We start from the raw sequence: 12,417 nt of genomic DNA, 5'->3' as shown, positions 1-12,417 counted from the left end.
TTCCGGTCCGGAAAAGCGGCCGGCGGTACCCGCTTCCGCCGCGGCGCGCGGTCCGGAGCCGAGTTCGCGGCGGGCTCGCGCGGCCGCAGGCTGCGGGTCGGGGCCCGGCCCCGCCCCAAGGAAGAGGCACGCCAGCGCACGGCTACACGCTACATGCTTTTTATTACAAGACCACCGAGCGTACGAGGAAAATTCATCATCCAGTAACTACATCTACAGCACAAATATTTGAAAGGAAGAGAATAAACAGACTCATTAAATTATGATGATTAAATCATTGACCAAATAGAAAATTTATATAATAAAGCCAGGAAAAAAAAGGTTGTAAAATATAGTTTACAATAATTATTCACATTCAAGGCTGTACATCAATACATACAACAACGTGGCCCCGAACATGAATTCAATCCAAATAATTCATATATTAGAATTTAAATAACAGACTGAACTAGAGGCCAACAATAGCCGGCAAATAACCTTATATAAGAATAAAAATACAAAAGTGTAAATCCTAATATCATTGCATTATTTGTTTTCATACTTTTTAAAAATTTTTGCTTTGCCTGTACATCACAGTTACAGCTACAGACCAGGGAGAGAATATTACACGTGTTCTGACCGCCTGCCACTGACCGGAGGGACCGCTCGCACGCCACTGGTCATCCCGCCACGTTGCTAAGTTGTTGCCAACGTCATTGAAGCTTTCACCAGCAGGTTTCACAAGCCAGAAGCTGGGACAGCCTGGGCGGACGGTTTGCCGTGAGTGCAGGCATCCCTGCGGGCCATCCTGCTCCCCACCGTGCACCTCTGCTCCCGGCTGGAATCCGGCCCCTCCCCAGAGGCTGGGGAGTGACGCCTGCCCTGACGCTGGGCGCTGGGCGCTTGTGTGCAGTCAACGTCAGTTAGGTTTGAAAGGACACAATGCAAAGTGTGGTGACTTCTCCAAGGACACAGCGTCTGCACACAGCTCTCCGAGCAGCTGCGGGCTCTGAGGTCTGTGGGCCAGGCGCCGAGGGAGTCGACCAGCACTGAGCATGGTGCCTTCAAGAATCTCACGCAATCAACGGGCCTCAGCTAATGCGGAGAAATAAACGGTGCAACCAAACTGGGGTGGTTTTGACTTGAAGACGACGAGGCAGCCTGCAACACCGTGGGCAGGGGGTGGGGAGGTGGCCCGGAAGCCGCACCTGCTGGAGAAAGCCTGAGCGTGCTGTCCTCCACCAGGGACCTTCTGGGGGGAGTTTGTGAAACTCCATCAGCCACACGGTTTCCAGTGGGGCCTTGGCTCTGCTCCGGATTCCAAACGGCCCAGTGTACTTCCTGAGGCTATAAACTTCCTTACCAGCCACCCACCGAGCACACGGCGAGGTCAGTTCAACACTTTCTATCTCTGCTGACTGTGCAGATGCAAATTCAGTACCGTTGTGGACACAAAGTACAGGATTGGGAGACACCGCCAAGCCCTGCAAAGCCATAGCAGCAAGGGAGGAAGAGAACCAACATGCAAGCCTAGCAGGATTCTGCACTGAGAAGGGAGCCGGCTCCAGGAAAACCCGCCCCAGGTGCGTCTGCAGGGGCGCCGTCACCTCAGCACTGACGAAACACGGTCTTGCTGAGACATTCTTTGGAACACACAGCTGATCAGAAAGCGTCTGTTCAGAATCTGTCGGATACAACTAAGGGGTTCTGTTCCTGAACTCTGGGCATCTAAGCGTCCAAGGAGAGAGCAGCATCTTTGAAATGAACAAACTCTTTGACCCAAAAATACCACTTGTAGGCACCGAGGGGCGGGAAAACAGGAGTGAAAACCCAAGGTCTCTAAGCACATTCATCACAGCGTTATTTCAACAAGGGACCATCTGAGTGTCTCACAGGGGAGCGGGCAGGTCGGCCACAGTAAATGCACAGCCGTCAGCTCCACGGGAATCAGAAGCCGTCTTCCAAGAACGGGTCCTGACGCGGGAAGACGCTGGAGACAAGCTTGTGAGAGAAGCCTGACGCAAAGGGTACGTGTTGTGTGTTCCCGGTTCAGTTCAGCAGACAAACACGTGTGGGGCAGGGAGGGGCAGGCTGCAGACCCAGCGTCCACAGGGGTCTTCCCTGGGTGCGCAGCCTACAGTGGATTAAAAAACAAAAACAGATGTCACTTTTAAGAAAGTACAGAATTAGCCCGTGTGCTGGCTGGGGCTATTTCCACAATTCCTTCAGGCACAGGCCACACATACCACAGAAGCGGCCCAAAGGGGCAGGCAGAGGTGAAGGCCCCATCAGCTTTGGCATGGCAACACGAGCCATCCTTCTCAGAGCACACATTTGACAAGTGGGGGACAAACTCCAGCAGCACGCAGACCCTTCCAGGGGCCGAGCAGCTCCGTGCTCCACACGGGGGTCACCGCCATGGCCGGGCCACAGAAAGAGAGGAGGAAGCAACTCCCACCCCGGCTTCCTCTGTGTCCCTGGGGAAAGGCAAGGCACAGTGGGCTGTAACAGCCGCCACGACCAGTTTCCTCTGAGGAGGGGCCGGGAGGGTGTGCTCTCGCCTGGACACGTGTCCTTGCCGGCTCCTGACCATCAGACTCCAGGGCACTGCTTTCTCATCTTGGACTGATCCACACTCGTATGTCCACACTACTCATAGTGTAAGGCACCTGTGTGCCGGCCAAGGCCTTACGGGTGGCTGGGTAAAAGTGAGAAGCGCTGGGAAAGAACATATGCATGGACCTTACAAATTCACACAGAGGCTGGGAAGAGGGGGGTTCTGAGGAAGAGTGGCCCGAGAAGGGCTCGGCCGCCGTCAGCACAGGCAGGGCTGGTCGCTACAGCTGTCAGCTCGCCTCTGAACTCTACGTCTGCGGTTTCCAAGGTGAAGCTCAGGAGGTAGGGGCGCTATCCAGAGGGAAGAACGCAACCAGATTTCCCCCGAGGAGCTGGCCAAGTGCTCTCGTGAAAGCCGTGGCCTTCTCGGCACTGCCTGCTTCTCTGCGAGCAGAGGCCCGGGGGCGGCAGCTTCCTGCACCTGTGGGAACACCGCCACCTGCACACAGACACAGGGCATTCTGGGAAAACGACAGGAAGTGCGCTGGAACAGATTCCTAAGGAGACTCACCTAGCACAGGAAAGCCTTTCCAAGAGCCAGGGGAGAAGCTGGGCCTCCAGCCACAGGCCCTGGGCCCTGTGCTGGGCCCTAGGTGGCCTGCTCCCGGGGCACACCAAGGGCAGGTGAGGCCTCCACACAATCCAGCTGGTGCACAGCTCACACACAGTGTGGACAAGACCCAGGCAGAAACGGCTCCCACCCAAGCCCCCAGTTTTCAATAAGCCACCCTTGGTAAACAGCTTGAGAACAAACTTTCTCTCAACTCGGGCCCGACAGACAAGAGGTGGGAGTCGGGGGAGAACCTTCCGTGAAGAGCCCTGCGGCTGCCTCTGTGGACGTGGGAAACGACGAGGCCGGGCGCTCCCGGGGGCCCCAGGAGAGGCCTGGGAGGCCGCGGCCCCTGCTGCTCTCCTCAGCAGCTCAGGGCTGCCCTCTAGGACAACCCAAGGAAGGAGAGGGACAGCCAAGCCATGCCAGGTCCTTAGCAGCTCTCCCTGCAGGAAGCGCAGGGCCAATGCGCCCAAGGCATCAGTGTCAGAGCAGTCCCCTCGCCAAAGGCCCCACGGGGATGGCCCTAAAGCCGGCAGGGGACGCCAGGCTGGGCGCACCTGGGTGAAGCGCACTGTTCTTGCCTCCTGTGCGATGGTGAGGAACAATGTTCCGGGCAAGTTTCCCCCTGATGGGACTCCATGGCCTGGCAGCACAAGCAGGTGTCTGCATTTTCAACGTGGAGATGTAAAAACTGCGTGAGCTGAGAACTATTTAACCACAACAGTAACAGGGTGCGCATGATGCTGGGTGCCTGGCACCCCAGTGCCGTCTGCAGGGGACTGTGAAGCACCCCAGGCCAACACTAGGGTTCTCTCTTGGCCTCCTGTGGCCAGTGCAGGAGGCCTGCTCATTAAGCCTTCCCCGAGACGCCCAGGAAGGGCCCAGGCCTCACCCTCCATACCAGGCACTGGGTCATCTCCTCTGGCTGAACCCTCAGCAGAACCTGCTGGCCTCCCCTGCACAAGGGACAGGCTTGCGCCTCGTGTGCAGTGACCCCGCTGGACACTAGTCAGGCCCACAAGGGACAGCACCCTCTCTAGCCCTAGCGTCCGACACCATGCCACAGGATGAGGAAAATGGGCACTCTCAGGACCACCCACCTCAAGAACATGCCTGCCCAACAGACGGCAGGGACCATCAGAGCTACGCCAGGGGCATGAGAGAAGCCCAACAACACCTCTAGGGCCAGATGCGAGGGATGCAAGACACTGAGCACACGCACAAAAGCAAAGACCCCTGCAGCCCACAGAGGGCTGGGGACCACCTAGCAGAGGCATGGGGCAGCTGCCAGGGGAGGGGTTCTGTGATCATCTGGGAGGGGGCAGAAAGAACCAATGACACATCTGTGCCCTCAGCCACAGCAGCAGCAGCCCGGGGTTGGCATGGGAAGAGGGGGTGCGGTGTGCATTCTGACTGCCGCTAAGAGAAGTGGAGGCGTTGCGTCTGTTCACTAATCCGGCCAGGAACATGGCTGCCGTGCACGGAGCTGGGTCCCCACGGCCATGAGGGCACGTGGGAGCCTCCATAATGCACACAGAGCAAGCAAAGCGACCCTGAATTCCTTTTTAGTTGTTGATTTTGTTCTTTGTGTGGTTGGATTTTTTTTTTCTTCTTTTCTTTTAAATAAAAAAGCTGCAAGTTCCCGCCGTCTGCGTTCCCTTGAGATGGCTGGCAGGTGGTCTGGAAGCGTCCCAGGAGGCGGCCGAGCCGCGCTGGGGCACGTGTCCTGGCAGCGAAGGGCAGCCCGGCCGCAGGCCCTGTCACTGCACAGCGGCGTCCGGGTGGCTCTGGTACCGCTGCCTCCAGACCTCCTGGATCTTCCTGCACCACTTATGTGCGTTGCCGCTCGGGTCCATCAGGTAATACGTCCTGTTAGGCTGCAAACAAAGAGCCAGTCGGTGTCCTCGGCAGCCTCACCACATCCCCACCCAGCCTGGCAGGGGAAACCCCTGGCCTGCTGCCAGCCACTGCAAGAGCCTTCCGGAAGCACACGAGCAGGGCACTATTCCTTACCCCATATCTGGGCAGAAATTAAACACACAGGCAAATGACTCACCGCCCGGGTCTCCCAGATGGAGGCACGGGGCAGCTCTCCTGAGCCAGGCTGTGGATGCGGGGACGTGGGGACGTGGGGAAAAGGCGAAGCCCAGGGGTGTCTGCAGCGCAGGCGCCAAGGCCTCGACTGGCGTCCCTCGGGAGCTGACTCACCGTGTGCACAAAGAAGGTTTTAAAATTCTTGGCCTCTGGCCGGAGCTCCTGCGACCATGGGATTTCACCTTTCAGGACTTTGTTGACAGGATCCACGTAATATAAATGTGGCCCTTCTGTGAGCAGCAACTGTCTCCGTCGCGCAAACAAACCCTGACACGGAAGAAAGGCCCCGCGTTAGGAAGGCACGGGAGTGGGCGGCAGCGCCTGCGGCAGTCCTCGGGCCTCGATGGTCCCCGAGCCGCTGTCCTCTCACCCAGGCCCAGCACAGCTCCTCTGAGCAACTGTGGACACACACACAGAGGCTCGGGCCTGCTGCTTGGCCAGAGAAGGTCACAGGGGGCCTAGCTGGCAGTGAGGCGCCCAGGCCTGGACAGGGCCTGTGTCCGCTGAGCCTGATGTGTTCTGACATGAGTAACCCACCTAACACACAAAACCTAACAAGAAACAAAACTAAGGTGTTTAAATAAAAACAAAAACAAACCCAACTTGCAATGAGACATGGCCTCCTCAACACAGCAGGAACTGCAAAAATGGGCCCAGCCTCGTGTAGAAATCACCAGCCAGGCTGCTGGGCCAGCCACAGGGCTGCAGGCCTGTCTGTACTCACGGCCCGGTGTAGTCCCAACCTGCCCCGCCTGCTGGCTCCAGGCTCTCCAGAAGAAGGGCAGTGCAGGCAGGAAGTTCGCCCAGAGCCCAAGGAGGGAGGCCGGACCCCAGGGCCAGCCTGCAGGAAGACAGGTTCCTTTGCCAAGGGCAGGGCTCCAACTCACCTTTCGCTTATCCACTGGACCCATTTTTAGTATTAAGTTATTTTCTACAAATTGATGCCTATGAAAAGAAGAAAACAAGAATCACCGAGTGTCAAGAGCCACAGGCAGACATGCTCCAAAGCTCTGCCTCCAGAAACTGCACCCCTGCCCGAGTCCCATGGCCACTGCCCCCCCACCTCTTTCAGCAGCAGGGAAAACCCCAAAGGGAGCCCAGCCCAAGCACCCAGCCCCCTACAGAGCTTCTCATCTGCAGTGGGGCCAGAGTCTACAGAGAGCGGAACAGTGCCTAATGGCACCTCTCTGCGGGCGGTGCCTCCAAGGAAGGAGTAGGTGGTGCGAGACGGCGCCGCAGAGTGGAACAGGCAACACACACATCACAGTCCTTATTTCCCGAGGCCAAGACTGGTATAGCGCTCAGGGCCCAGCGAGCAGTTCAAAGTCACAACCCCCTGGGAGAGCTGAGTTGGACTTGGCTTGCGTGGAGGAATTCGAAAGAGACTCTGGCTTATACATGTTACAGCAAATAATGAGTTAACAGGCTGCATCAGCTCATCTGGTCAAAATTAAGTTCCTGGTTTGTGTCCTGTCTCCTTTGACTGAAATTCCTGATCTGAGGCTCTACTGTGGAAACCTGTGTTTGAATCCGAAAAGGCTTGAGAGGCAGTGTGAGCACCTGCAAACGCCTGTGCACAGCCCATGTGCCTGCACTGGCCGCAGGACCAGCTCAGCTGGACGCCCCGCCCCCCAAGGCCTCAGCACCAGCACCTGCCTGCAGGACACAAGCCCAGGTTCTGAACAAGAGCACTGCGGCCTGCAGGAGGACAAACACCATTCACCTCTTAGAGGGGAGGCACACGTGCGCACAACGCTGAGCGTGAGGGGAAACCAGCACGGAGATCTGTGCAAAGGCGAAGGGTGAGGACACGCTGAGGAGCAGAAAGCACAAAGCAGGGCGGGTGGGGCCGCCTCTCCCCTCACAGTTCCCAAGTTCAATCCCCTGCTCTGGCTGCCAACTCCAGCTTCCTGCGAACGCACACCCTGAGGGGTCAGAGCACTTGGCCCAAGACTAGCTCAGCTGGTAGAACCAGATCCGCCCACCAGGCTTAACCTGACCAGCCCAGGGCCTGAGCTGCAGAACCAACTGGGCTTGCCTGGTCAGGTCTCAACACCCATCACGTAGGTGCCAGGAGGTCCCAGTAACCAGGCTCCTGCCACCCACCTGGCAGACCTGGAATGATCTCCTGGCTCCCAGCTCTAGCCTCCTCGGCCACTGCAGGCATTTGGGGAGCGAACCAGTAGAAGGAAGACCATGTTCTCTCTGCTCTCAGATAAATGAGTTTTCAAAAATTTGGTTTTTACTAAAGAAAGTACAAAACACAAAAATATGTGGACTAGGCCGGCGCCACGGCTCAGTAAGCTAATCCTCCGCCTTGCGGCGCCGGCACCCCGGGTTCTGGTCCCGGTCGGGGCACCGATCCTGTCCCGGTTGCCCCTCTTCCAGGCCAGCTCTCTGCTGTGGCCAGGGAGTGCAGTGGAGGATGGCCCAAGTCCTTGGGCCCTGCACCCCATGGGGGACCAGGAGAAGCACCTGGCTCCTGCCATCGGATCAGCGCGGTGCGCCGGCTGCAGCGCACCTACCCTGGCGGCCATTGGAGGGTGAACCAACGGCAAAAGGGAAGACCTTTCTCTCTGTCTCCCTCTACTGTCCACTCTGCCTGTCCAAAAAAAAAAAAAAAAAAATATGTGGACTAAAACCACAGAGCCCAACAAAAAGCCCATTCTAACCATTAGCCCTGTTTCACAGGAATATAATGTCAAGTAAATAATCACAAATGAGCCGACGCAGACGTAGGAGTTACCTCATATGGGAGGTGGTCCACATGGGAGGCAGAGGGTCCCTCTAAGCATAGGCTGGTTCAAGCTCTCACCAGCTGCTGGGCTGGGGCCACCAAATTCTAATGGCCAGGCCAATTCTCCATCCAGGTCAGAAAAAGGAGCCCTCAGGGCCCGCAATGAGGCATAGCTGGGAAAGCTGCCACCTGCAGTGCTGGTATCCCACATGGGTGCTGGTTCGAGTCCCAGCTGCTCTACTTCCTATCCAGCTCTTTGCTATGGCCTGGGAAAGCAGTAGAAGATGGCCCAAGTCCTTGGGCCCCTGCACCCACATGAGAGACCCAGAGGAAGCTCCTGGTTCCTGGCTTTGGATCGGCCCAGCTCCAGCCATAGTGGCCATTTGGGGAGTAAACCAGCAAAAGGAAGACCACTCTGTAACTCTGCCTTTCAAATAAATAAATCTTAAAAAAAAAAAAAAAAAAGAGGCACCCTCCTGGTGTTGTTATATTCACCACTTCCACAATGCACAAGTGGTTTAAGACATGAAATCAAACTAGGGAACCACAGGAAGATAATGGGATATTGCTCAACCTGCAAGAGAGGGTCACCTTCCAAGATGAAAGCAAAAGTCACCAAACACAGAGCAACCACCATCTCCTGAGAACAGAATCATCCAGAGAACAGGCTGGAAAAGACCTCGAGCAAACAGCCCACAGAGGACCCAACACGATGCACGGGCAGCCGAGGGCCTCCCAGGGTCACAAAGCACCCAACACGATGCACGGGCAGCCGAGGGCCTCCCAGGGTCACAAAGCACCCAACACGATGCACGGGCAGCCGAGGGCCTCCCAGGGTCACAAAGCACCCAACACGATGCACGGGCAGCCGAGGGCCTCCCAGGGTCACAAAGCACCCAACACGATGCACGGGCAGCCGAGGGCCTCCCAGGGTCACAAAGCACCCAACACGATGCACGGGCAGCCGAGGGCCTCCCAGGGTCACAAAGCACCCAACACGATGCACGGGCAGCCGAGGGCCTCCCAGGGTCACAAAGCACCCAACACGATGCACGGGCAGCCAAGGGCCTCCCAGGGTCACAAAGCACCCAACACGATGCACGGGCAGCCAAGGGCCTCCCAGGGTCACAAAGCACCCAACACGATGCACGGGCAGCCAAGGGCCTCCCAGGGTCACAAAGCACCCAACACGATGCACGGGCAGCCAAGGGCCTCCCAGGGTCACAAAGCACCCAACACGATGCACGGGCAGCCAAGGGCCTCCCAGGGTCACAAAGCACCCAACACGATGCACGGGCAGCCAAGGGCCTCCCAGGGTCGAGCGGCTCCACAGGAAACTGAGCAGGAAAAAAAACTTCCAAGAAGAAGTGGGTGGCATGAAGCAGCTCTCAGTGGCCGTACCTACGGGGATGGAATCCAGCCCTTGTCGGCTGTTCTCCTGGGGCTCAGAGTGCTACGGCCTGGGTACTAAAGAAGCAGCGCTTGCAACAGGCCCCGGCCTGAATGAGGCCGTAACAGTGACTTGGAAATCTGAACTTAGAGGCAACTTCAGTTCTGGAAATTCAGCCCAAGGAAGAAAAACGCAAGGCAGAGAACTGAAGCTCGGCGACCGACTAGGCAGCACAGCCTTTCCCGCATGCAGGGAGGCAGACCGGCCTGGCCCTGCTCGGCGGCTCCCCTGTGGCTGCAGGGAGAGATCGATAGGCTCCGTGCTGCTGCCAACATCGTGGCCACTCGCTTGGTTAATTAACCAATTAGCTTATAAACTGCTACTGGTTATTGATCTTCTCTCAAAAGGTTAAATACTTCACACATTCTCACTTTGAAATCGTCAATGTCCATTCCTGAAGAAACGCCTGACGCTGGCTTGGTCCTGGCTTCCTCACGGGTAGAAGACTCAGAGCCACATCTGGTATTGCCAGCACAGATAGGGCTTCCCACCTGGCAACCCCTTACCACCACCGTGTAGATGAGGACACTGGGCCGAGGGCTTTATGGCTCACAAAGGGTGACCACGTGGAATCCCTGTCACTAAGCCCAAAGCCAGGGTGCTCCCTTGTCTTACTCCACCCAGACCCTGAAAGACATTTTCAAGTACCCGAGCCTGAGATGCCCAAGAAAGCTCAGGCCACACGCAAGGTCCCAACCCCAGGGTGCAGTGGGGGTGGGTGCTGGCCGCTGCCCTGCTCTACAGGGCCAGTCCTCCACTGTCCACCTTCAGGAGCCCTTTACACCCCTAAACTTCATGGAAGACACCACAGAACTTTCCTTTCTCTGGGCTACAACCATTGATACATACCATGTGGAAAACTGAGAGAGACATTTCCAAATATTTAATTCATTAACAAACAACACGGGGGGCGCCGTGGCTCACTGGGTTAATCCTCCACCTGCGGCACTGGCATCCCGTGTGGGCGCCGGGTTCTAGTCCCAGTTGCTCCTCTTCCAGTCCAGCTCTCTGCTGTGGCCCGGGAGTGCAGTGGAGGATGGCCCAAGTGCTTGGGCCCCTGCACCCGCATGGGAGACCAGGAAGAGGCTCCTGGCTCCTGGCTTCAGATTGGCGCAGCGCCGGCCGTAGTGGCCATTTGGGGAGTGAGCCAATGGAAGGAAGACCTTTCTGTCTCTCTGTCTATAACTTTACCTATCAAATAAATTAAAAAAAAAAGGGGGGGGGGGAAGCATTTGGCACAGTGGTTAAGATGTTGCTTGGGATGACTGCATCTCATAGCTGAGTGCCTGGGTTCGAGCCCTGGCTCCGCTCCCAATTCCAGCTTCCTGCTAATGCACACCTGGGAGGTGGCGTGTGATGGCTCGAGTACTTGGATCCCTACACCCAGGTGTGAGACCCAGACTGCATTGCAGGATTCTGGCCTTGGACTGACCCCGTGTTAGCTGTAGTAGGCATCTGGGACAGAACCAGCAGTTGGGAGGTGTACCTGTGTCTCTGCTTTTCAAATAATTAAAATAGATAAAAACTTTTTAAAAAAGTAAACCCAATACATATTAGCATAAATGTTTAAAAAAAAAACCAGTATTTTCCAAAGACAATTATTTAACAGGGAGTATGGCCCTGTTGAGCATTCTGCAAAACTATTTTTAAACATTTATTTATTTATTTGAAAGGCAGAGCTACACAGAGGCGGGGGGGGGGGGCCTTCCATCTGCTGGTTCACTCCCCAGATGGCAGCAACAGCCGGAGCTGAGTCTATCTGAAGCCAGGAGCCAGGAGCTTCTTCCAGGTTTCCCACGTGGGTGCAGGGGCCCAAGGACGTGGGCCACCTTCTACTGCTTTCCCAGGCCACAGCAGAGAGCTGGATCAGAAGTGGAGCAGGGCTGGCACCACGGCTCTTTAAGATGCAGCCAAGCGGGGAGCTGGACTCTGCCACGTGCCTTGCAGCGGCTCTGTGCGACCTGCGAGACAGCCTGGCCAGGAGCACTGGACGTGAGGGGATTCTGCGCACGATCTGAAGCACCAGGACTACGCAGCAGCTTCATGAGATGAGCTGTGAGGCAGAACTGGAAGCTTCCAGGTGCAGTGACATCCAGCCCAGTCAGGCCCCCTGCACTCTACTCGCCGCCTCGCATGTGCCACCCGGAAGAGGCTCGTCTGTCCTGTAAAAGGTCACCATCGTCACCGCTGTGCTCCTCAAGGACGAGCACTGGGGAGACGTCAAGCTCACATGATGGACGACATCTACCAAAATCGCGATTTTCACCTCCAGATTTCAATTTTAGTAATGATGTAAATACCACCTGTGTCTTCCTGGAAGTGACCAAGTGACAAGCTCGTTCCTAGCACGTTCAAGAGAAGTGCTGGCCATATGGGCACGCTGTCTGGGGTTCCCTGAGGAGGGCGAACAGTCAGCAACACCTGGGCTAGCAGCCCAAGTGCCCATCCGCAACTCCCATACCACCACACAGACGTCAATAAAAGCCATCACTTCTGACAAGCACATGGCTTCACAGAACTCAGGTCACCTGGCTCTGCTAGGTGCCATTGGCTCCAACTGTGCTTTTTTTTTTAAAGATTTATTTATGGCTGGCGCCGTGGCTCAATAGGCTAATCCTCCGCCTAGCGGCACCAGCACACCGGGTTCTAGTCCCGGTCGGGGCGCCGGATTCTGTCCCGGTTGCCCCTCTTCCAGGCTAGCTCTCTGCTGTGGCCAGGGAGTGCAGTGGAGGATGGCCCAAGTACTTGGGCCCTGCACCCCATGGGAGACCAGGAGAAGCACCTGGCTCCTGCCATCGGATCAGCGCGGTGCACCGGCCATGGCGTGCCTACCGCGGCGGCCATTGGAGGGTGAACCAACGGCAAAAGGAAGACCTTTCTCTCTGTCTCTGTCTCTCTCTCACTGTCCACTCTGCCTGTCAAAAAAAATTAAAAATAAAAATAAAAATAAAAAGATTTTTTATTTGAAAGTCAGAGTTACAGAGAGGC

General features: G+C 56.5%; 2 protein-coding genes across 3 annotated transcripts in view; one reads left to right on the top strand and one right to left on the bottom strand.

Moving 5' to 3' along the window:
• Positions 1 to 12,417, top strand: part of RNPS1 (RNA binding protein with serine rich domain 1) — a 426,882-nt gene that overhangs the window by 97,861 nt on the left and 316,604 nt on the right. The gene's annotated exons all lie outside the window — the stretch shown is intronic.
• PDPK1 (3-phosphoinositide dependent protein kinase 1) overlaps positions 144 to 12,417 on the bottom strand; it is a 91,811-nt gene continuing 79,537 nt past the window's right edge. For both annotated transcript variants that reach the window (XM_062180773.1, XM_062180774.1), the window contains exons 12-14: positions 6,130 to 6,187; positions 5,357 to 5,509; positions 144 to 5,025 (exon numbers count right to left, since the gene is read on the bottom strand). In XM_062180773.1, the coding sequence (XP_062036757.1) occupies positions 4,909 to 5,025; positions 5,357 to 5,509; positions 6,130 to 6,187 (328 nt within the window). In that variant the 3' untranslated portion in view covers positions 144 to 4,908. The remainder of the gene's footprint in view (positions 5,026 to 5,356; positions 5,510 to 6,129; positions 6,188 to 12,417) is intronic.

Source organism: Lepus europaeus, chromosome 21, assembly GCF_033115175.1.
Source record: "Lepus europaeus isolate LE1 chromosome 21, mLepTim1.pri, whole genome shotgun sequence".
Classification (NCBI taxonomy): Eukaryota; Metazoa; Chordata; class Mammalia; order Lagomorpha; family Leporidae; genus Lepus; species Lepus europaeus.
Note: the sequence above shows the minus strand (reverse complement) of the source record. Positions and strands in the feature narration are given on the sequence as shown.